The 26,698-nt window shown below is 41.9% G+C and overlaps 1 protein-coding gene across 1 annotated transcript in view; it reads right to left on the reverse strand.

Annotated features, from left to right (window-relative positions):
* Nucleotides 1-26,698, reverse strand: part of LOC124545679 (phospholipase A2-like) — a 132,557-nt gene that overhangs the window by 34,462 nt on the left and 71,397 nt on the right. Inside the window, exon 3 of the mRNA XM_047124625.1 lies at nt 6,168-6,327. Within this exon, the coding sequence (XP_046980581.1) occupies nt 6,168-6,327 (160 nt within the window). The remainder of the gene's footprint in view (nt 1-6,167; nt 6,328-26,698) is intronic.

Raw genomic sequence — 26,698 nt, forward strand, 5'->3', positions numbered from 1 at the left:
GAAAGCAAGGTGCTACTTATGCTTGAAGAATGCAAGTAACGAGAGAGCAAGAGACAACACCACAAAAACCAAGTTAACATGTGGAAGCTGTGGGCGACATCGGTGTAAGACTCATTCAGAATCAACCATTTTGTGTGCAGGAGGTAAATGTCGTCTGTAAGTGAAAATATTCTTTCCAAGTGAAAAGTGTTTTCCTAGAGTTTTGAATGCACAATAACATTTATTTTAGTAAGTGTTTTCATTTCTGTTTTTGAAACTTTCTCTCAATGACAAAGCTGTATTATTCAGTTAATAGATCAAAGAGTGCATAGAAACTTTAGACAGCCATTGCATTCAATTACAAACCTCCTTATCTTGTTCACACAAACTTTCATTGACCAAGATTTGACCATTCTTGGTTGTTATATTCACCCTTTGAGTGTTAAAAAATTAAGCTTTCAATTATGTTGTCACTATTTCCTGTTAAACTAATATCTCAATGGAAACATATAAATACATATCACGACAAATTACAAGATTTACAACTTATTGTAACACCGGCAAAATTTGCCCTTGGTTGGTGCTCCGTGTAACCTAAAATACCTTGGCGTTTCTAGGGTTACGTTATCTTGCGTCAGATGTAGGGAAATATGCTTCGAAAGGCGTATTCCGCAATCCTTCATTAGGACACTGTGCTGGTTTCATTTTACTGCCGTTTTGACTGAGATCAAGTGTCTACAGTTGTCAGTCGCAGTAAGAAGAAGAAGAATTTGTATAGATAAAATTAATGTTCAAAGACTATTTACGTTGGAAAATAATTTTGCTATCGAGTTTTGAGAAGACTTCGAAGTGTCATTTATAAATCCGTGCTACGCGTAACTTTTTGAGGGCACTTTCATTCTGGATTCCGTTCACAGGAAATGGATTGCTCGCGTAAAGCTGAAAACTGTGAAAAATTTACATTATGGAAGAGGGATAAAAAGATGTGCCCGAAACGTTCCATGTGCATGTGTATGTTTAAGACAGGAATCCTACAATACTTATGCAGTATGGATCATCAACTAGACAACTGTGCCACCTAGAACAATAAAGGCAAACAGAGGCGATAAATTAAGATAAACAGAAAAACTTATTACTTATCTGAATGAAAGTAGTTAATCTGCTGTAACATGTTATTGCATATAATCACGGAAGAATCTCGTGACAATCGCTGATTGTGTTAGATAAGAATTATTCGAGGTCAGAACGTACGAGAAATTCACAAATAAACAATGAAACAGTGAAACAAAGCAATACAGTACTGGCACCAGTGCTCTTCATCAGCTTTAAAGCTGGGATACCAATAAAAGAAATATTCGTTTCTTCAATTGTACAGAGTCGCCTAGGGTACAAGGGCTTCACGAATACTAAGTGCGTTCTCTTTACGAACTTTTTAGATGTTCTTAAAAGACGTACTTAACTGTTAAGTTATGTTCCAGGGCTGTGTTAATAGTAATATCAATAACAAAAATACAGTATATAACTGAAGCAGCAACGAATATATGATAGCCGCAGGAGCTGTGGCCATCAGAAGTAGACAGTATGACGCATTACATCTGGTTGTAAAACCCTGACACCCACAGAACATTTGCGAAGGAGTGGTGAGGTCACCAAAGTAATTCACCAGAAATTGAAACAGTACCGTTAATTAATGCAAGACTTTGCTCCATACTACAGATATGATCCTGTCATTCTTGTAAAAAATAAAAAATGCTGGAACTGCAGCACAATCAACGCAAAAACAGTTCGATGCAATCGACCTGATACAACAATAACCGAAAAGTAAAAAAAATAACAAATAAAAATGCCTGAACCGCAGCACAGTTATCGCGAAGACAGTTCGGTGCAATCGACCTGATACAACCACAATAATAAAAAACTGAGGAAAGCCACTTTCCCCACAGACGTCGTTGCACCCAACATCCACAGTTTGCAAACCAACTACACTGAGACGATGGCCAACTGCAGGGTACTGACAGGCGAGATGAAAGATGAAAGCGTAGTGGTCACGGAAGTCTGTGCACATCGCCCTTGTACTAATATGGGACACATGCGTTGTTCGGAAACGGGGCGTGAAGAGAGCCTTTGGGACGAAAATTCCACACTTCGCTCATTGGCATCCGGAGAAGACATATGTGTCGTAGACCTGCCAGAATAGTTTGCAGGGTCTCGGAGAACTTAGCTAGCTTAGTGATAACTTGTTGTTTCAACCGTTATCATTGTATCGTTGTTAACACTTGGTTTAAAAAAACATGAAACGAAGAGAACTACTCCACCTGGTGTGCAATATAAACGAGACACATGAAATAACCCAGACTTCAAGAAGAATGTCATAATTTCGATTAAAAAAAAAAAAGGTGCTGGTTTGTTTTAATATTACTGAACTACCGGTTTCATAAGCTATGGTTGCAAAATATTGGCATGAATGAATTATAGAAGAGTGGAAAAACTAGTAGAGACTATTTGGTGGAAGATCAGTTTGGGTTCTGAAGAAATGTTGGATTACGTTAGTCTATACTAACTCTACGATGTATCTTTGAAGATAGGGCGAAGACATGCAAACCTACGTTTACAGAATTTATAGACTATATAAATCTTTTCACAATGGTTACTGGACAAACTGGCGCATCCTTAGGGGTGACAGTTGCTCAGTTGAATCAGAGGAGTGTGTGGTGGAAGGAAACCGCACCAACACCTAACAGTGTTACTTCTTGACTCGCAAGAAAGGAATTCTTGTTAGCGTTGAGCCCAAGTCGAAAGAAAACAGTATCTTGTCAGTGGAAAAAGGTTTCCATCCATAGAACTTGACTTTTAAGAGCATCACATACTAGCGACGGATTGCAACGATTTGTCGCACGATCCATCAGTCGATCGCACATGTATGCGCAAATCACAGCGAAGAATTGCAATTCCTATGCAGTCCAATGAACTGCAGACAACGAATCCCGCTCGCGTCTCAGTCTGGCGGCTGAGTGCGATAATTTTATGTAGCTAGTAAGTTTGGGTCTGGACTCTTTTCGTTTCGTTATTGCGACGTGGAGTACGGACTTCACGTTAGCCTTTATACTTATTCAGGAAGCAAAAACCACTCAGAAAAATGAAATCGAAGAAAGCAAATAAAGCACATTGACAGCATCAGGGCACATTGATAGTTACGGGGTTGTATCACATTAAAAATATTGTAGAACTCTCGGCAAAATCTTCAGAGACTAAAAATGAATGTATTTTAAATAAAAAATCCTCCTGCAACAACATAGGAACTATTTGGTTCAGAGTAAATAGTGAGATAAGCAAAAGGAATCAAGAACAGAGAAATTTCTTTAAAAGTAAATAATGAACTGATCGAAGATAGCCCCAAAACTGTAGATAATTTCAAAAAGTTTTTTAAATGTAAGGAGCAGATAATTTAGTGTGAAAACTTCCTCAGTGGCTAGCCTAGTGTTCTTAGGGAAACGTTCCAGAACAAGTAAAAAAAATTTCAGTTCCCGTTTTACGATTATTAGTCGAGACACGGAGATCAGATGCCACTGCCAATGCAAAACATAACACTTCATTTTCCACTCGAGACCTCACGACAGAGGGACGTTCGAATACTGGTTAAAATGCTTGGCAAATGTCATCGGAGAGGGTAACGAATTGTAGGTGATATTACTGCCATTTACACGAAACAAAATGTGTGTTATTGTAAGTTAAATGTAATTTAATGCCTCATCACTATTGTTCAGATTGTCCATAAAGAAGGTGGAAGTAAGCCTCTCTGGTGAAGGATGAGTGGTTGCAGTGTAGAACAAAAGGGAAAGTATGGTGGCGTGGTGGGCAGCACGCACCTGTCCAGCGAAAGTCGCGTGGTTGGAGTGTAGATTAGAAGGGCAGGTGTTGTGTCCTGCCTGAGAGCAGGCACCATGACTGCCCCCGCCTGATCAAGAGCAAATGGTTGCAGTATTGAACCAAAGGAGATGTGTAATGATGTGGTGGGCAGCAAGTGCCCACCAGGTGAAGGGGAAGTAATTGAAGTGCAGGTTAGGAAGATGGGTATAGCGTCCTGGTTGACAGCAGGTGGCAGGATAGGGTCAAATGGTCAAGATGGGATGTTTTATGAAATGCATAACCTACAACTGTTTAAGTGTCTTATACTATTACTATAATTTTTGCGTCAAACCATCATCACAGAATCTGTATACATCAAAACAAAACATGAAACAACCAGGAATGCGTCAAGTCCGCCAATACATGAGGTGGTATAAGCTAATACTTACAAAATATCAAATACCAAAATAGCAACCCATACAAAAACTGCCCCATGTGAAATGATGAATATGTAAAGAATCAAACAGATATCCATACACAATACGAGTTGATGGTATGTTCAAAATTCATCAGGTGTACAAAAATCAAAGGTTATGAAGAACAACCGAAGCAGAGGATATAGCTTTCAAAAATACTACAACATGTGGCATAAAAATTGGCTCTAGACATAAAAACAGAACAAAAATTTATTATAAACTTACAAGGTGTATGTAAAAAATAGGCACAATGTAATGGCATATGAAAGAACAGTCTTTACTATTTTTAGGAGAGAATGATTGCAATTTTGTAGAACAAAATGAGAAATATGGGGACAAAATGTAGCGCGTGTGCATACCTTTTGAAGGGTGAGTGGTGGAACGTATATAAGGAGGAAAGTTTTAGTGTCTTGGATCACAACAAGTACCATGAGTAGAACTCTCAGGTGTAGAAGGAAAAGTTAAATTTGTTGATATCGTGGGCAGCGGGCGCGTACGGTGTGAAATGCGAGTTGTTGCAGTGTAGAATAGGAGCACCACCCTACTGCAAGCGTTATGAGTCAGCCTATCCGGTGAAGGACAGCGTAGAACAAAAGGAAAAGAGTTGTGACATGACCGACAGTGGTTATCTAGGTTCTGAAGGAAGAATAGTTGCAAGACAGATTAGCAGTACAGGTATGGTGTCCCAGGTTCCATCAAGTGAGTCTACCAGATGAAAAGAGGATTGGAAATGTGTGAGCAGCTGACACTTCACAGGTGAAGGATGACTGATTGGAGTGTAGGTTAAGTAGACATGTAGAGTCCTGGGTAACAGCAGGTGCCTGAAGTTGGTTTATGTGGTGCAATGAATATGCCTACCTGATCATGGACGAACGGTTGCAGTGTATGACAAAAGGGGACATGGGGGGCAGCAGGTGCCTTCCTGATGTAACGTGAATAGATACAGTAGAGATGAGGAGGACTGGTGTACCGTCCTGGCAGACAACAGGTGGTAGTAGAAGGACTGTGGTGATGAGTCATTGGATACAGTGTAGAATAAGATAAATGTGATGACCTGGTAGGCAGCAGTCATGTACCCTGTGATATTCAAACGGTTATAGTGTAGTTGGCAACGGGACTAGCGTCCTCACTGAAAGCTGTCGACAGGTGTAGGTCTACTAGGTAAAGAGAGAATGGTTACAGAGTTCGGGAAAAGAATATGTATGGTGACATAGTCAAAGATGAACGTTTGCAGTGTAGATTAGAAGGACACGAGTAGTGTTTAGGCTCACAGCAGGAACCAGGAATAGGCATAAATGGCGAAAGACAAACTATTGCAGTATAGAAGAAAATGTGATGTATTGAAATGTGATAGGCCAATCTGATAACGAGCGAATGGTTGGTATGTCGGCTGGCAGTCGGAACCAGAAGTGGGCTACCTGGTCGTAAGGATGAGGCAATTCTGTGGAACAAAATGAAAAGTGTAGTGACATTGGGATCAACTGGCGCCTACCTGGTGAACTGTGTGTGGATCCCGTGTAGATCTGGAAGACAGGTAGTGTCCCGGCTGACAGCAGGAGCCAGTAGTTGGTATACCAGCCAAAGGGCTAGTGGTTACAGTGTAGACTAGGGAGTCAGCTGTAGTATCCTGGCTGACTGGGAGAGAGTGGGCCTACCCAATGAAAGGAGAGTGGTTTCTTTGTAGACAAGTAGGACACCAAACTCCAGATGTAGGGCTAACTGGTGAAGGGCGAGTGTTTGGAGTTTGTAACAACGGGAGAAGGGTGGTGATGAGAAGAGTTGCAGTCACTGATCTGGTGGGGTCAAGTGGTTGCAGCGTAGAACAAATGGAGAAGTGCGGTGAGATGTCCGCCTGCGGGCGTCTACCTGGTAAATGGCGAGTGGTTGCAAAGCCCAGAGCGGCACTCTCCGGGCGCCAGCGTGGCGGGACAGTGGTCGTGCTCGCGGCAGCAGCGATCCTCCGCCTCTCTTGGTCCCAGGTCGTGGTAGGAGCGCGCCACACTACCAGGGCCGCACCACTTGGTACCTGCAACACCAGATCCCAAACCCTGTTAACATGCCACCCTGGTAACAATCCGACGTAAGCCTAGCAAACGTTTTGTATCTGTTCGTGACGGAACCGTGTACTCAAATAAGGTACAATTGCTGTACTAAAACAATAACTACAGCCCAAGAATTCAGTGTCTTTATGGGAAGATCAGAGTCATATCTGGTCCATACCATATTTTCAAATGTTTGTAACCATTATGTCTGAAACTTGTTTACACGTATTCTGCACCAAAATTAAACTGTTTCTTGAATGTTGTGACTGTCTTTTAACGATTTCTCAGAGATAGCACTCGAAATTCAGTCATAGAAACACTTTTTAAATGAAATTCGTAACACAAAATAGCCAAAATTAGAGGTGAGTGCAGGTTTGTAATTTTTAGTTGGAGGGAACAACAAATTATGGCACGAAAAATTACATTCGCCATTCCAAAAAAGGGCATGTACTATTTTGGACAATATAATTACTATGTAAATGAAAACTTAGAATTAATGTCTTATCTCAATTTATAATACACACTCACAGAAAATTTCCAATGTTGTGAAAACATCTTGATACAAATATTAAGTATTTGTCTTTGTTTCAGCAATGAGAAGAAACTCTTTGAATTTCCACCTTATAATAACAGATATTGTCTGAATCTACTGGTTGAATATTTAATATCTGCTTTAAACATTCAAGTGAAATACTGAATTTATGAAAAAATGAACAGTGGTCGTAGCTAACACTCAAGTATACGCGTTTAAAGTTCAAAGAAGGATTTAGAAACGGAACGTATCCCAGGTAGTGATTCACTGTCCACAAAACATTTAATACAGTATACTGAATCGAAGAAAGATATTTAAAGACTCTCCCGTACATTACAGTATCAGATCAGTACCTTCCTTGGAGGCGATTGAGTTAAGAGATGGTTTGTTGTTGTCGGCAACACAGAGCACTGACTTCCGGTACTTAAATTTTCACTCTTCACAACATGGCAGTAAGATTAAGTCGCCTTTTCCCAGAGATCAAACCATTCATTATCTGAGGTCTCTTGCACAACTTTTAGCAACCACACTGCCCCTTTCTGCCAAGACGTGCTCATGCCTTGGTGGTTCCCGTGTGGCTCCTGGAATGTACTCGAATGGCGGGCACTCTTACCGTGCGCGCTCCACCTTCTTCTGTCGTATCCTTACGCCTCCGTAACACAGACGAACCTTCGATTTGTATTCTAACACTTACGCTACTGAGTTCTGTACGTGGATCAACAACATCCCAATTCAGTGCACAGCCGATTTCATTCCATCTTTTCGCAATCCGAGCTTTCGTTTCCCGTCTGCACTGACCGCGCTGTCGATGGGACGTTTAACATTACTTTGCTTCTTTCTTTTCGTTCATGATGTATCTTTAGTGTTACTGAACCACCACTAAAGAAACAGCTCCCTTTTTCACTGAGAAGACGAACCAGAATGACAAATTCCACTATTATTTTGAAATCCGTACCATTCTCTACACAGAACTTATAAACGTAAAAATCAAGACCTATTTTCTTTTCTGAACCACGGCGAGACACTTGCACTGCGCCTGTCGCAGATACCACTCACAGCGTGGTATGTGGTACTCAAATACGCAGCGTTAATATCAACTACGCTCTTGGTATAATTTGTTGTCTTTATCTTTATCACATCTACTTCCTCCGCTAACCACAAACAGCAAAACAATGTTTTTTTTATTTTTTTTTATGGAAGACGTCGCATCAATCAGCAAAGGACGTCTACTACAGGACACTGCACAGAACAGGCTGAACTAAAAACGAAAACCGCAACCTTCTGTACTAAATGGTTTCTGAAATGTGTACAGTAAGTGGTTCGGATTGTAATTGGTGGAAGAGAAGTTGACAATGCACGTCTGAAAAAAAATGATTTTAATCAAACAAAAAATCTATTTTTTTTTTCATTTTCTGCTCCACCTACCCTTACGCATGATTTTTTTTCAAATAACCGAAAGGAAAAGTTGACAGAATTTAATCAGATGCACACATCAAAAAAAGTTTTGCATCATCTCGGTTCGGAGAGTTCCGGAACCTGTACGCAAAATTGGAATGGAGATCAACATAAACATCATTTCTGCCCTTTTTATTGCTCATGAAAACCACACATTTCATGTTCTACCACCATACAACGAGACCTTCAGAGGTGGTGGGCTAGATTGCTGTACACATCGGTACCTCTAATACCCAGTAGCACGTCCTCTTGGATTGATGCATGCTTATATTTATCGTGGCAAACTATCCACAAGTTCATCAAGGCACTGTTGGTCCAGATTGTCCTACTCCTCAACGGCGAATCAGTGCAGAGTGGTTGGTCGGTCACGTCGTCCATAAACAGCCCTTTTCAATCTATCCCAGACTTGTTCGATAGGGTCCATGTCTGGAGAAACTGCTGGCCACTCTAGTCGAGCGATGTCGTTATCCTGAAGGAAGTCGTTCACAAGATGTGCACGATGGGGGCAAAACTGTCGTCCATGAAGACGAATGCCTCGCCAATATGCTGCCGATATGGTTGCACTATCAGTTGGAGTATGGCATTCACGTATCGTACAGCCGTTATGGTGCCTTCCATGACCACCAGCGACATATGTCGGCCCACATAATGCCACCTCGAAACAGCAGGGAACCTCCACACTGTTACACTCGCTGGACAGTGTGTCTAGGGCGTTTAGCCTGACGGGGTTGCCTCCAAGCACATCTCCGACCATATATGACGCTCATCAGTGAAGAGAACGTGATGCCAATCTTGAGCGGTCCATTCGGGATGTTGTTGGCCCCATCTGTACGGCGCTGCATGGTGTCATGGTTGCAAAGATGGACCTCGCCATGGACGTTGGGAGTGAAGTTGCGCATCATGCAGCCTATTGTGCACAGTTTGAGTGGTAACACGACGTCTTTGACTGCACGAAAAGCATTATTCAACATGGTGGCGTTGCTGTCAGGGTTCCTCCTAGCCATTATCTGTAGGTAGCTGTCATCCACTGCAGTGGTAGCCCTTGGGCGGACTGAACGAGGCATGTCATTGACAGTTCCTGTCTCTCTGTATCTCCTCCATGTCTGAACAATATCGCTTTGGTTCACTCCGAGGTGCCTGGACATTTCCCTGGCACAAAGTAACAATGCAGACACAATCAAACCACAGTGTTGACCGTCTAGGCATGGTTGAACTGCAGGCAACACGAGCTGTGTACATCCTTCCTGGTGGAATGACTGGAACTGATCGGTTGTCGATCCCCCTCTGTCTAATAGGCGCTGCTCATGCATGGTTGTTTACATCTTTGGGCGCGTTTAGTGACATCTCTGAGTCAAAGGGACTGTGTCTCTGACACAATATCCACAGTCGCCGCCTATCTTCAGGAGTTCTGGGAACTGGGTTGATGAAAAACCTTTTTTGATGTGTGTAGTAAACATTAATGAATTAAAAGAAAAGAAAGAGGTTCGAAGACACAAATATACGCACGACTATATACACGTTAATGAAGAATTTAACGACACTGAGTGGAAAATTGTCTTAATACTGTAAGAGAAAAAAAGTAGTGAAGTACTACAAAATAACTGCGAACCAACCTTGGAGATGTGTGTGTTAATCAATACGTTGAGGAAGAAGTAGTTGTAGGCAGAATAACAGACGAAGATTCAAAGAAAACGTTCAGATATAGTAAAAATAGAAAATTTCCTGGAGGGGCTCACATGGATGTTAAATTAATTTAGTATCCACAACTTGGAGCTGGGTATGTTGAATATGTTTTGGATAACATTTAGAGCATCAAACGAATGGGTACCGGGTGTAACACACTCCAGATTTAGAAAAAAAGGCAATAAACACGATTACCAAAAGTAATGGTGAATGCAGCAACCGAGCGCAACATGTTACATATTGACGAAATACGTAAATCTCGAGTGAACAGCCTGGTGTAATTGTACAAAGGGCACAATATTTTAGCAATCGACCTTGTTGCCATCATCAGGTGTGCTGTACATCATGTTGCCGAAATATTGTGTCCTTTGTACATTCATACCAGGCTGTTCACACGAGATTTCTTTCGTCATGAAATATGCCTGGAGAAATTGAAGAATCACATGTTACATATTCTTAAAAAATTGAGAAGTGTAATTAGTGAAGCTCTTCTGTCAGAAGAATTATGTGGTTATAATAGAGGCAGTTCTTGCTACGATTGTATATTACCGTTAGAACAGTTGATTAAAAAAAGAAAGTGTACGGAGTAGGGTTTTAATGAAGTAATTAGAACAGCACTTGTATTTTAATTGCGGTAAGAGACCGAGTACAAGATTTTATTAATCGCCTGTATTGAATGCTAAAGGGGTAGTGGGCAGCCAGAACACGGCACAATGTTTTTACTGAGAAACCACAGGAAGACTCCGACTGATTATCGAGTAGATGTACCATCGCATCTCTGTGAGCTTATTTCCGTCACCCTGTAAGCAGAGTGGGGAAATGGGAAATTAAGAAGCTCTGAGATGAGCTGGACATTAGACGTGCTCTTTATTCTCGCGTACATGTAGTAAGATGTTGTCTTTGTCTGGCCAGTGGGATAGCTGCTGATCTCGCTCACACACGGACTGCAGCAGAGCAGTTCGCAGAGACGAGTGTTAGGGACAGTATTAGTCGCAGTGAGTGTGCAGGTTTCGGAGCTGCAGCAAACGTCTACCGACGGCGCGAGAGCCGCCATCAGACAGACAGCAGCAGTCACATTCACTGTCGTTTCAGGTATAGGGATACCGCAGCTCGGCAGAATATAGGGCATTAATTCAATAAATGTGTTGAGTTCGATGCCATGGTGCTGTATTTAGAAGCTGTCAGATTCATTTGGGAGTTGGTTACTTTCCTTGCTATAACTCGACGATATCCTTTTTGTCATTATTTAGTCAGATCACGTTGCGCAATTTGAGAGAGCGACAAGTTCAATGCGAATTAATAACAAGCCGAACTCAGAGAGATAGTTAAGGATAGAGGATATTCTTGTCAATCGAAACTTTTAATTAAAAATGATTTTGACAGTAAAATTTGCGCATATTCATATATAAACTGCTTTATTCTCTCTTTATAGTTTCCGACCACCCCTTCCAAAAGGAATACAACGAGTCAACATTATTGTTATTCATAGATTATGAAAATACATCTTATCTGTGATCAGGTATAAATTGTAGGAAATAATGAAGTTAAAAGTTATCCGAAATGCTTACTTGAAATAATTTAAAGCTTATGTAGCAATATGGTAGTAAAAGTTGAAACTCTGAAGACTAACAACATGATCAAAATGGTTGTAAATCAGGGACTAAGACAGAGATGCCCCGTATCACCGGTACTATTCAATGCGCATATACAGGCAGTCACGTGGTAGTGGTAAATATTATGGCAAATAATTATAAAGTGGCAGTGTGACAATATCATTTCCAGACGACAAGAACATTTTAGCTAATCAGAGAACTAACTGCAATTATCTTCAAATAAGCTGCGGAATAAACCAGAAATTACCTGAAGACATCTGTAATGAAAACAATGGCGACGGGCTTCCAAAAGAAACAACGTTTGATTGCTAAAATAGCTATTAATAATGAAATGATGGAAAAACTATCCATTTTGAATTACTTGCGGTATAACGTATCTCACTGTAAGCGAATGGAGATCAACAATAAAATGAATACTTTCAGATAATGTTTGGTACAGGTTGATTTACCCAGAAATTAACACAATCTAGTTTTTTTAAGTGATGACAGTTCACCCATCAATATAGGACATCCGTCATTGGCAATGTCGGAAATAAAAATACAAGCAAGTCCCAAAGAGGAAATGAGAGATTTTTAAGTAACATATCGTATCATATTAGTTCTCTCTTTTAGTATGAGTGTATATTGTGTACATTAAAAAACGCTACTGTGGAACTTTCTTAGTAACCATATCGTGAAAAACGCTTTAGATAAATAGTAAAACTTGTACCAAGTTTTCTGTAGTCGTAATAGATACCTCGTTTTTGGCTAATTACTTAAATTCCAAAACTTTATTGATAATGTTTGTAGTATATCAAATTAAAAGAGAACCATCTATCTTAGAATAAAGTTATTTGTTTATTATTCTGTAAAATACCGCACCAGGCATAAATTGTTTACTATACTGTAAAATATAGCACCACCCGTATGGCAGCCCCACTATGTTTCCTGTACTCAGGGGACGAGTTGGCTGCTATTCGTAAACAACTGGAAATCTCCCTGACTACAGTCAAGTGACTGGAAGCTGGTGTGAATGGGTGTGTTGGGTGGGCTGCCAAGAGTGATTCCTTGAACAAAAAACTATGTCCAGTTGTTGGAAGAAACCACAGGTCACACCTGTCTCAAAGACTCCCGCCAATATCCTTGTCATCCACTTATTGTAGAATCTTAGAACGTGCTCTGAGCTCATACATAATGAGGTATCTCAGAAGACCTTCTCCACGCCAACCAGTACGAATCTCGAAAATATAGATCATGTGAAACACAACTTGTACGTTTCTCGCATCACCTCCAGGAAGCCACTTACCAAGGCAGACAGATAGCTGCAGTATTAGCGTTTGAGTCAGTACCACACCTACGCTATTTATCAACAGTACGGTCATATGGAGTATCAGGCGAAATATGTGACTGGATTGAGAATTTCTTGGTAGCGAGGACGCAACATGGTATCTTGGATGGTGAGTCGTTGATGGATGTAGAAGTAACTTCGGGTGTACCCCAGGGAAGTGTGTTTGGTTCCTCGCTGTTCAATTTGCAAATCAACGATCTAATTTGGATGATTTAATTCGTCAATTTAGGGACGCTTATAGAGAATATGTATTTATGCCAAACGGTATGAGGTGTGCAAACAGATACTTAGATTTTTAGGCAAGGTCGTTATAGGCCACTGTGGTACAATTACTAGAACCTCAACTAGAACTACCAAACATAAATTCGAGGCCAGATCGAACATCTTCTAAAAACATCTTAACTTTCACCTTAACATAACAATGCAAATGAGTCAAATTACCTTGCGCAGATGATGCAGCAATTGCCTACAAAAATGTTCAGTGTGAACGAAGCTGTACAAATATTCAGTCAGCCCTTGATGAGATTTCAAAGAGGGGTAATGATTCGTAGCTTGGTTTAAATGTGCAAAAACGTAAATTGTGTACTTCACAAAACGAAAAAATATAATATGCTATGAGTACAATATTAGTGGGTCATAGTTTGAATTTGTAAACTTATATAAATACTTGGGTGTGACATTTAGTAGGGACCTGAAGTGGAACGATCACATAAAGGAAGTAGCAGACTTCGGTTTATTGGTAGAAAACGAGGGGAAACGCAATAAAACTACAAAGGGGATTGCTTACAAATCGCCCGTGCGCCCCGTCCTAGAGAATTGTTCCAGTGTGTGGCGCCCTTACCAGATAAGCCTAGCAGGAGACATTGAACGTATACAGAGAAAGGCAGCACGAACGGTCACAAGCATGTTTGACCCGCAGGAGAGTGTCACTGAGAAGTAGAAAGACCTGACTCGGCAGGCTCTTGAAGATAGACGGAAACTATCCCGAGAAAGTCTACTAACAATGTTTCAAAAACTGGCTTTAAATAATGACTCTAAGAATATACTACAGTCCTCTACACATCGCTCCCATAAGGATTGCGAAGATAACATTAAATTACTTACAACACTCACAGAGGCGTTTAAAGAATAATTCTTCCCGGGCTTCATACATGAACGAAACGGCAAAAAAGCCCTGATAATTCGTATAGTGAGACAAACCCTCTGCCATGCACTTCACAGTGGTTCGCAGTATATAGATGTACATAAGATGTTAACGTCGATCTATGACAACCTGTGTACCTCTGGGTTCAGAGGAAGTAAAAACATACAGAATGAACTGAACAGAAGTATGAGGTGTCATTATCCTGGCTCTTATAGTCCGTGGGAATAGGGTAATGACGCAGCAGATGAAGCAACTCAGGATGCCCGCTTCAAAAACACGGTTTCCCAATGCGCTGCCCCCATACACGCAGTTAACTCACTGTTGAGGCACAGGAAGGTACGTCTGTTGAAGAGGGAATAGCGGTTAGGGCTGAGGAACAATAAGCTGCAATTGGCGACACAAACGACACGGCTATGCCATTCGTCTTTCCGGCCGCTGAGGCGGGAAGAAATAAGTAACGCGCCTCCAGGTAGGGCACTGTCGTCTTGACGCTTGGATACCTACTCCGGCGAAAAGGCACAATATTGTGCAGTACTTGCAGTGTACGGGTATGTCTACCCCACACATTAATAGATTGCGTTTAATGTCGAGATATGATGACCGCAGCTAGCTTACCAGCTGATACGCTCTGTGTTTTAGGAGACTATGAACTGAAGGTGGCCTGCATTTTAAGATTCTATATGATATCTGATCTCCTCCGTAGTTTCTCAGGCAGAAGATTTTAAAGTATTTCCAGGATGATTCGTTCATACATTATTTTCTCACTGACCAGCCGCGCATAGTTTCCTGTTACATTATTTTAGCTGTGGTGTTTCTGTATTTGAACAATAGATTTTACAAAATGGCCTGAGGCAGAGACACTATGTGATCAAAAGTATACGGACACCTGGCTGAAAATGACTTACAAGTTCGTGGCACCCTCCATCGGTAATTCTGAAATTCAGTATGGTGTTGGCCCAACCTTAGCCTTGATGACAGCTTCCACTCTCGCAGGTATACGTTCAATCAGCTGCTGGAAGGTTTCTTTGGGAATGGCAACACATTCTTCACGGAGTGCTCCACTGAGGAGAGGTATCGGTGTCGGTCGGTGAGGTCTGGCACGAAATCGGCGTTCAAAAACATTCCAAAGGTGTTCTATAGGATTCAGATCAGGACTCTGTGCAGGACAGTCAATTACAGGGGTGTTATTGTCGTGTAACCACTCCGCCACAGGCCGTGCATTACGAACAGGTGCTCGATCGTGTTGAAAGATGCAAGCGCCATTCCCGAATTGATCTTCAATAGTGAGAAGTAAGAAGGTGCTTAAAACATCAATGTCGGCCTGCGCTGTGATAGCGCCACGCAAAACAACAAGGGGTGCAAGCCCCCTCCATGAAGAACACGACCACACCATAACACCGCTGCCTCCGAATTTTACTGTTGGCACTACACACGCTCGCAGATGACGTTCACCGGGCATTCGCCATACCCACACCCTGCCATCTGATCGCCACATCGTCTACCGTGATTCGTTACTCTACACAAAGTTTATTCACTGTTCAATCGTCCAATGTTTACGCTCCTTACACCAAGCGAGGCGACGTTTGGCGTTTACTGGCTTGATGTGTGGCTTATGAGCAGCTGCTCAACCATAAAATCCAAGTTCTGTCACCTCCTGCCTAACTGCCATAGTACTTGCAGTGGATCCTGATGCAGTTTGGAATTCCTGTGTGACGGTCTAAATAGATGTCTGCCTATTACACATTACGACTCTCCTCAACTGTCGGCGGTCTCTATCAGTCAACCGACGAGGTCGGCCTGTACGCTTTTGTGCTGTACGTGTCCCTTCACGTTTCCACTTTACTATCGCATCGGAAACTGTGGACCTAGGGATGTTTAGGAGTGTAGAAATCTCGCGTACAGACGTATAACACAAGTGATACCCAATCACCTGACCACGTTCGAAGTCCGCGAGTTCCGCGGAGCGCCGCATTCTGCTCTCTCACGATGTCTGATGACTACTGAGGACACTGATATGGAGTATCTGGCAGTAGGTGGCAGCACAATGCACCTAATATTAAAACCTTTTGATCACATAGTATTTTCTGCGTGAAAGTATGTGAGTGAGAGAGGACGTAGCAGGGTGGCTTAATTGTATATATTGCCTTTGATGCATAAATTAAAAAAAAACTGCAACCGTCTACAATTAGTGACCGCAGCTCGTGGTCTCGCGGTCGCGTTATCGCTTCTCGAGCTCGGGGTCCCGTGTTCGATTCCCGGCGGGGTCAGGGATTTTCACCTGCCTCGAAATGACTGGGTGTTTGTGTTGTCCACATCATTTCATCATCATTCATGAAAGTGGCGAGACTGGACTGAGCAAAGGTTGGGAAGGGCGCTGATGACCTCACTGTTGATTGTCCTATGCATAGCCACCACCACTACCATCACCAGCACCAGCGGGTGTGGGTCGTCAGCTTGAACCACTGCTGGATAGATTGTAACAGCAGATTATTAGGAATTATAGCGTACTCTAACGACTTGTTACTATTAGTAAATGTAAAGAAGTCGAGAAAAAATGTGACAAACCTCTCGAAATTAAACAAGAATCGTGCACGCAGGTGCGAATCCAGATAACAACAAACAACATAAAATAAATCACGCGATAATTTCAAAGCATATGGTCAAAAATTATTCAGATTTAAAGTAAGAATTATAAAGGAACCTTCGATTAAAAAATAAACCATCGATAATTCAGTGGTGAAGAAACCTTGATAACTGGTACAATGGGACGTACGCTCTGTCTAAGCTTCACTGTACTTTGCAGAGTTCAGGTATAGATACAGGTATATGGTCAAGAGCTATGTAGATGGTGTGTGCGTGGATGAACACTGTCATTCCAAGACCACAGAGAATATGTACGAAAGAAAAGTAGTGGAATCATTAATGACATTATTCATACAGGAAAAAGGAGGTTTCGTTTTGTCCTTGAATATAACTGGAGTATACCACGCGTCCATATTTACAGCAGATATAGGCAGTGGAGACTGTTTAAGTGCACAGCTTGCGGCTGGTAAACTCGTGGCTGGCGTGAGGAGAGCGCAGTCAGCTGCAACTTACTGCTACGCAGGGAACCTTTTTTTCTTTTTTTTAAAAAAAAAACTCCCCTTTTACAGATCTCTTGCCTATGTCCCTTGGAATTACAAATAACAAAATTGGCCGTCATCTATTGGAAACGGAAATAACGTGACAGGAAAGTGCAATAAAGATCTTTGGGATTCAGCAAGATACCAATTAAAAATGTGTACAGGGAATAAATGAGAGTAGTGATACATGAAAATAAATTATTTAACTGTGATCTAAAGGCCAGAGTCGATGCTGTAGTACAATGAAGGTGGTGGCAGCTGTAGAAGTAGTGCCTACTAAAATTTTTAATAACTGTTGTTTGCCGGCCGGGGTGGCCGAGCGGTTCTAGGCGCTACAGTCTGGAACCGCGTGACCGCTACGGTCGCAGGTTCGAATCCTGCCTCGGGCATGAATGTGAGTGATGTCCTTAGGTTAGTTAGGTTTAAGTAGTTCTAAGTTCTTGGGGGACTGATGACCTCAGAAATTAAGTGCCATAGTGCTCAGAGACATTTGAACCAATAACTGTTGTTTTCTGTTTTAGTATATGTATTTGTGTCACCGTTGCTATAAGACGCCTAATGGAAACAGGCGACATATATAACAGTAAAGTTAGCTAAAACAGGTTGAACATATCGGAAACCCACTGCTCTTACTCTGCGACAAGGGAGATAGACCCGACTAAGAGTGCTAACAGATAGTATGAGAAAATTGTTGATAAAGTAGCACTTTGGTTTCCTTCGTAAGGATTGAGTGGTGGTAATGGGAATCAACAGAAAGAAAAAAAATAATGTGATAAATATAAAATATAAGAAATTGCATACTAAAAACGACTGTCGTAGTGATTTACATAAACGTAAATGTGATCTGTAACGTTGCATAGATGTTATCGACAGTGGACTGCAATGAATAAGTAAATAGCTAAATAAACAAATATGTTGGATTTAGGCCGACATTTGGACTGATTCACTTTTAAGAACGGCAGAGGTAAACGAAGGGTTGCGTAAATGAACTTCGAGTTGAAGATATATGGCCTCGAAGTACCTAACGATTTATCATTTGATGTAAAGAATTGCCACCAGAGTGAAGTCAGATTGATTGTGACGATGAATTAAAAAGACGATCTCATATTAAAGAACATCGTGCGAATTTTAGAAGACTGTACCACTGCAACCTTTCACAGCAAATGTGTTAAACTATATTTGTAGCGTAAAATTTTCTGTGTCTCCTTCAACTTCTTCTGTAATATTACTGAGGCGTAATTTGACCAACGTGCATGGTCTTCTATCCTTTCAGCCCAAACGGTATAACAGGGGAACTGTTGCGTTATGAAGAGATGCTTAAAGCAAGCGGCGATCGTATAAAATGGTGTAAAATGTTGTCTCCTAGAACTTTGGCCGTTAAGTTAGCCGTTCACTTGGGTGGCTGCGCATGAATAGACCATGAGGCAGGGCCTCGTTAAATAACTTGGAAGCTTACCCCAGGATGGGACCCCATACTGCAGTCTCTGTTCACAGAAAGCATCGCTGCAGCTGATGGCTCTGCAGAACTTCGCACCGTTAATTACCTCGCCTTGGGAGTTTTGAAAACTGCTTTTAGTGCAGTCTGGCCTTGCCCCTTCATACCGGCCCATCTGGGGAATAACTTTCCTACGTTTATGGTTGCCGACTGTGGGGAAGAGAAGTATTTTCACGCAGTTTAACGACTGGGGTGTTAGTTCTATTGAGAGAGGGCTTGTCATTCCAATTTAACATTTAATAAATTCTCTATGACAATTTAAATAAATTGTTGGCTTGCCCACAGTACCTCTCCAAACGTGTATATGAAAGCCCCAGACTAATGAAAAGTCGTCCTGCAACCATACTCTCTCAGAACTCTCAGGGGTCACTCCTGGGTCCACTATTGTTCTCCTTGTATCTCAATGATTGGTTCTTTCCTCCTGTACGTATAATTTCTATGTCGGCCCCCTCCATCTTTAGCTAAGTACCACTTCTGAAGATATTAATATTGTGGTACTTCGGACTAGTATTCATGTGTCTTCAGTGCTAAGATAGCTCATAGTTTAAACCTTTGTGCCTTAATTTGGCTTTTTTGTTCTACTTTTCATGAGTAAATGCGAGCTATTTTCTCTAACCTATAATGAACACTGAATGTTGAATTCTGCATTCGATGGAACTTATAACGTGCTTAACGTAAACGCTAATGACGTGCTGCCCGACGCCCAAGGAATACAGCAGACAATGGTTGTTGACCCGGGTACCAAGAAGGTGGATTCAGTAGCGGAAACAATCACAGACAAATTGAATGCACCAAAATAAATGAAGGAACAGGGAACAAATTCTAGTGTTTGTAGTAAATTAGTACCTGGGTAATCGGTTAAGGGTTTTAATGCAGTTTTGTAATAGTAGAAGTAGTTGTAATTTTTTTCTTTGTAAGCTCTCTTCTTTTTTTGATAAAAAGATAATAAATATCAGAAATAAATAATTAATACATAATTTCTATTCAAGGAAATGTGAGTTGTATGAACTATTTTAGCTCTTTAAATAAAAGGCTGTAATCACGAAGAATAAATAAATAAAATAGATAACTCCGCTATACCGGCCCCAAATCTGGGGCCTCTAAGTGCAAGAGTAGGGAAGGAGAAGCGGGAGGAGTAACAACCTCGTAAAAAAACTAGGGTCCAGCTGGCCCGGGTGGTAGCTCCCTGTAAGGGCCCATGCCTAGGGCACAGGTGAAAACTGGTCAACGGCTTCGGAGGCAGACGAAGATGGTTGACATCATCTCAACGGCAAAGAAGGGGGAAGAACCACTGTGGGAAGATTGGTCTTCTCAGCCTGGGAAGGCAACCAGTCTACGGGAGGAAATCCTAAATAAACCTACCGGAGCTCACAACCTCGGTAGTAACCTGATCAGAGGATCAAACCTCCGGTCCCCCAAGACAATCTTAAAAGAGGACAAACTCAGGTGGTATCAAATCCACCTCCGCCTTTGGCGGTATTAGTGGGCCTTTGGATTCTGGGAAGCCCACACCAATATGCTTTGAGGACGAGTCGGAGCGTCCTGGAACCACCAACAAGAAAATCAGACATAAGCAACCGAATTACTTTGCCACATTGAACATCATCTCGCTATTCAGAATAGGCAAACTGAAATATTTAACAGACGCGTTGACTCGCCACGAGATACTGCTCACAGCAATGCAGGAAACCAGGTATACAGATGAACATGCCTTTGATTCAGAGGGCTATCGCATTTTTAAAGGAAAGGTAGGACGTAAGAAAATGAAGAATGTTCCACAACTGGGGACCGGGTTCATTGTAAGAGATAAGATTTTCGATTTAGTAACTGACTTCAGCTCGCCCAGTAGTCGAGTGTCTCTACTAACGTTCCGGTGCACAAACAAGATCTACACTATAGTACAGGGTGATTCAAAAAGAATACCACAACTTTAAAAATGTGTATTTAATGAAAGAAACATAATATAACCTTCTGTTATACATCATTACAAAGAGTATTTAAAAAGGTTTTTTTTCACTCAAAAACAAGTTCAGAGATGTTCAATATGGCCCCCTCCAGACACTCGAGCAATATCAACCCGATACTCCAACTCGTTCCACACTCTCTGTAGCATATCAGGCGTAACAGTTTGGATAGCTGCTGTTATTTCTCGTTTCAAATCATCAATGGTGGCTGGGAGAGGTGGCCGAAACACCATATCCTTAACATACCCCCATAAGAAAAAATCGCAGGGGGTAAGATCAGGGCTTCTTGGAGGCCAGTGATGAAGTGCTCTGTCACGGGCTGCCTGGCGGCCGATCCATCGCCTCGGGTAGTTGATGTTCAGGTAGTTACGGACAGGTAAGTGCCAATGTGGTGGCGCTCCATCCTGCTGAAATATGAATTGTTGTGCTTCTTGTTCGAGCTGAGGGAACAGCCAATTCTCTAACATCTCCAGATACTGTAGTCCAGTTACAGTAGCACCTTCGAAGAAAAAGGGACCAAAAACTTTATTGGCTGAAATGGCACAGAAAACGTTCACCTTAGGCGAGTCATGTTGATACTGAGTTGTTTCCCGCGGATTCTCAGTGCCCCATATACAGACATTGTGACGGTTGACTTTCCCGTTAGTGTGGAAAGTTGCTTCATCACTAAACACAATCTTTGAAACGAAAGATTCATCTGTTTCCATTTGAGCAAGGATAAAATCACAGAAATCGATTCTTTTAATCTTATCAGCTGCAGACAGTGCTTGAACCAATTTCAGACGATAAGGTTTCATAACTAACCTTTTTCGTAGGACTCTCCATACAGTTGATTGTGGAATTTGCAGCTCTCTGCTAGCTCTGCGAGTCGATTTTCCTGGGCTGCGAACAAATGCTTGCTGGATGCGTGCTACATTTTGATCACTCGTTCTCGGCCGTCCAGAACTTTTCCCTTTGCACAAACACCCATTCTCTGTAAACTATTTATACCAACGTTTAATACACTACCTATCAGGAGGTTTAACACCATACTTCACTCGAAATGCACGCTGAACAACGGCCGTCGATTCACTTCTGCCGTACTCAATAACACAAAAAGCTTTCTGTTGAGCGGTCGCCATCTTAGCATCAACTGACGCTGACGCCTAGTCAACAGCGCCTCAAGCGAACAAATGTACAACTAAATGAAACTTTATAACTCCCTTAATTCGCCGACAGATAGTGCTTAGCTCTGCCTTTTGTGGTTGCAGAGTTTTAAATTCCTAAAGTTGTGGTATTCTTTTTGAATCACCCTGTAAATGTTCACCCACCCATCAATTTGGAATAAGCTTAACCCGGAAAGTACTGACAATTTTTGGGAAGAACTAGTGGACACTGTCAGCAAGGTCTCAGAACGTCACACAGTCACCCTAGTTGGCGATTTCAACACGCACTTGTGGAAAGAGAGCAAATTTAGAGACATCATAGGAGAATACTCAGTCCACAAACGGACCAACAGGAATGGAGAGCGTCTTGTGGCACTCTGTAAAGCTATAAACTTTGTAATGAAGTCAACGGCCTTCAAGAGCCTACCAAAGAAGTAGATGACCTGGACATCAACCAACAACCTCTTGGGAGAATTTCAGATTGATCATGTTGTCACTTCAAGGAAATCTCATAGTGAGATCCACAATGTAAAAGTGTTGAGAGGAGCAAATTTGGACACTGACCACTACCTCTCCAAAATAAAGCTGATATTTCTGTCTAGGAACACTCACTCAAGCTTACTAAGTTTGATACAAAAAAACTTTCAACTTGCAACCAATTCGCAGAGAAATTGGAATCACTGAAAAGTAGAGATTGGGATGAAAAGAGGAAGAATATAAAAAGCTACCACATAGGCTGCACCATCACTGAAACAAAGGAATCATGCCTGGTGGACAACTACGTGTGAGGAAGTAGTGATGCTGAGACAGATGGCCTGGCTGAAGTGAACTCGCAGAAGACACAAGAGAACAGAGACAAATTCATAGAACAACGAAAGTTAACTGCCAGAACCATCAGACAAGTAAAACGGCAGTTCATAAAACACCAATTGACACAACTGGATGACGAATTCAAGAAAAACAGCAACAGGAATTTCTACAGAAGCTTTAAATGGACCCTAAGCCATTACAGTCCACCTACCCTCCACTTCAGAGGACCAGATGGGAAGCTAGCCTACAACGACACAGACAACTGCCATCTTCTGGTCATGTACTTCGACAATCTCCTGAACTGTGAATCACTTGATACATTCTTTGATTGCCAGGATAGCTCCAAGCATCCAAACTCGCAATCACCGACATAAGAAGAAGTAATAGAAATCGCCCAGTCCTTGAAAAACAACAAAGCATCAGGAGAAGACTCAATAGTGGCCGAATTATGGAAGCAGGCAGGGAACAAGTCTGTAAGCAAGTTGACAGAAACCCTAAAAAACATTTGGGAGACTGAAACATTACCTAGTGACTGGACCTCTACCTTGATTCATCCCTTACACAAGAAAGGGGACTTGACTGACATCAATAATTATCGAGGAATCTCATCGGTACCTATCACATACAAGATTTTCTCCAAGTCCTTACTAAACAGAGCCAAACCTCAACTGGACCCACAGCTAGTGGAATACCAGGCAGGATTTAGGAAAGGACGCTCGTGTACTGAACGGATACTGAACATGAAGTCAGTGCTACGACAGGTAAGAATGGCTGGTAAGAAGTATATCGTCATCTACGTTGATTTGAAGAAGGCATATGACTCAGTTGATAGGCCTACTCTCATGAAGATCCTGCAAGAACTAGGGCTAGACGGGAAGACCCACAGCCTTATCCAACAGACGTTAAGCAACACCAGGTCACGAGTAAAGTTCAGAGGAGCCTTCTCAGAAAGTTTTGAAATCAAATCAGGAGTAAGACAGGGAGATGGTATGTCCCCTCTCCTCTTCAACTCTACCCTGGAAAAGGTAATAAGAAGGTGACGGAAGGAGTTAGCTCGTGAGGGAATTCCGAATGGAATCTCTCTGGGACATAAGTGCAGTGGGCTTAATGTTGATTGCCTGGCAGTTGCCGATGACCTAGCATTTCTATCAGATTCAATAGAAACTTCTGTGAAACAACTCAACGTTCGCAGACAGCAAGCGGCAAAGGTTGGGCTTCATGTATCGCTTGAAAAAACGCAATACATCACGAACGTAGGTGAATCTCCTAGTACACTGCATCTAGACCAGGGAGAGATCAAGAAAATCAACAGGTTTAAGTACTTGGGGGAATGGCTGGGACGTAATCTATCTGAAGGAGAAACACTATTACATCTACATCTACATCTACATCCATACTCCGCAAGCCACCCGACGGTGTGTGGCGGAGGGTACCCTGAGTACCTCTATCGGTTCTCCCTCGTTCGTGGAAAGAAGGATTGTCGGTATGCTTCTGTGTGGGCTCTAATCTCTCTGAGTTCATCCTCATGGTCTCTTCGCGAGATATACATAGGAGGGAGCAATATACTGCTTGACTCTTCGGTGAAGGTATGTTCTCGAAACTTTAACAAAAGCCCGTACCGAGCTACTGAGCGTCTCTCCTGCAGAGTCTTCCACTGGAGTTTATCTATCATCTCCGTAACGCTTTCGCGATTACTAAGTGATCCTGTAACGAAGCGCGCTGCTCTCCGTTGGATCTTCTCTATCTCTTCTATCAACCCTATCTGGTACGGATCCCACACCGCTGAGCAGTATTCAAGCAGTGGGCGAACAAGCGTACTGTAACCTACTTCCTTTGTTTTCGGATTGCATTTCCTTAGGATTCTTCCAATGAATTTCAGTCTGGCATCTGCTTTACCGACCATCAACTTTATGTGATCATTCCATTTCAAATCACTCCTAATGCGTACTCCCAGATAATTTATGGAATTAACAATTTCCAGTTGCTGACCTGCTATTTTGTAGCTAAATGATACGGGATCTATCTTTCTATGTATTCGCAGCACATTACACTTGTCTACATTGAGATTCAGTTGCCATTCCCAGCACCATGCGTCAATTCGCTGCAGATCCTCCTGCATTTCAGTACAATTTTTCATTGTTACAACCTCTTGATACACCACAGCATCATCTTCAAAAAGCCTCAGTGAACTTCCGATGTCATCCACCAGGTCATTTATGTATATTGTGAACAGCAACGGTCCCATGACACTCCCCTAGGGCACACCTGAAATCACTCTTACTTCGGAAGACTTCTCTCCATTGAGAATGACATGCTGCGTTCTGTTATCTAGGAACTCCTCAATCCAATCACACAATTGGTCTGATAGTCCATATATTCTTACTTTGTTCATTAAACGACTGTGAGGAACTGTATCGAACGCCTTGCGGAAGTCAAGAAACACGGCATCTACCTGTGAACCCGTGTCTATGGCCCTCTGAGTCTCGTGGACGAATAGCGCGAGCTGGGTTTCACACGACCGTCTTTTTCGAAACCCATGCTGATTCCTACAGAGTAGATTTCTAGTCTCCAGGAAAGTCATTATACTCGAACATAATACGTTTCCAAAATTCTACATCTGATCGACGTTAGAGATATAGGTCTATAGTTCTGCACATCTGTTCGACGTCCCTTCTTGAAAACGGGGATGACCTGTGCCCTTTTCCAATCCTTTGTAACGCTGCGCTCTTCTAGAGACCTACAGTACACCGCTGCAAGAAGGGCGGCAAGTTCCTTCGCGTACTCTGTGTAAAACAGAACTGGTATCCCATCAGGTCCAACGGCCTTTCCTCTTTTGAGCGATTTTAATTGTTTCTCTATCCCTCTGTCGTCTATTTCGATATCTACCATTTTGTCATCTGTGCGACAATCTAGAGAAGAAACTACAGTGCAGTCTTCCTCTGTGAAACAGCTTTGGAAAAAGACATTTAGTATTTCGGCCTTTAGTCTGTCATCCTCTGTTTCAGTACCATTTTGGTCACAGAGTTAACAAGCTAGAGCTGGCATACCAGCTGGCCAAGAATATTTAAATAAAAAATGTCTCTCCCGTAACAGTCACAATAGGAAGGGACTTACTGAAAAACTCGAAATCCAGGAGAAGAAGATAATGAGGAAGATATTGGGGTCAGTCAAGGAAGGCGACAATTATAAAAGACGACCCAACCGAGAGCTCTATGAGTACTGTGAAAGAATCACAGATGTAGCTAGGAATAGACGTCTAGCATTTTATGGACACATTTACAGGATGCATCGTGACAGATTGACCAACCAGCTTCTCTGTCACCAGCAAAAGAGGAAGACCAAGTCACCATGGTTGATGGAAGTGGAGAAAGATCTTCAGGAGCTGAGAATAACGGACGGAAACTTGAAGGATCAGCCAATACTCAGCAAGAAGCTTACGTTAGACAAAAGAGGTTCCAGAACAGACTACCAAGAAAGAAGACTGGTGCCCTCTGGACACAGGAGAGGAAGGAACAACACAGCCAGAGGATGTGTAACTACTGATCAAACATCAAAGCCCACTCCAAACGCAATAGTGGAATGTCGTAGTCCTTAGTTGGCCTATACGAAATAAGAAGAAAAAAATAAAACAAATTGTTCTTAAGATACGTATTTTAGAGCTCATGTTTACTTGACATTTTTCCTTGTTTTGGAGTAAGGAACCTGTCACCAGATATCTGTAAAAGTATTTTTGAAACACCCTGTATAGCAGGGCCCCATCATAAAAAAGTCCACAATATCAACTAAAGAAAGGCAACGCTATGTTTGTGACTACATTCCATGAGCCGGTTTTCGAACCTTTTCAGGTTTATCTCCAGATGGTTTTCTGGAAAATCATCTCAAGATGAGCCGGGAAAGATTCGAAAACCAGTTTATGGAATGAATGAATAACTATTTCTTAAAAGTGACTGTCTGAAATTTTGTGTATTTAAATTGAATAAACAGTCACGGGTTCTAAAACACCCTTAATGGATAAGTTTAGTACATTTAGAGCGATAGTTGACTTCAACATACTGACCGAATTTC

The sequence above is a fragment of the Schistocerca americana genome, chromosome 8 (genome assembly GCF_021461395.2).
Source record: "Schistocerca americana isolate TAMUIC-IGC-003095 chromosome 8, iqSchAmer2.1, whole genome shotgun sequence".
Lineage (NCBI taxonomy): Eukaryota > Metazoa > Arthropoda > Insecta > Orthoptera > Acrididae > Schistocerca > Schistocerca americana.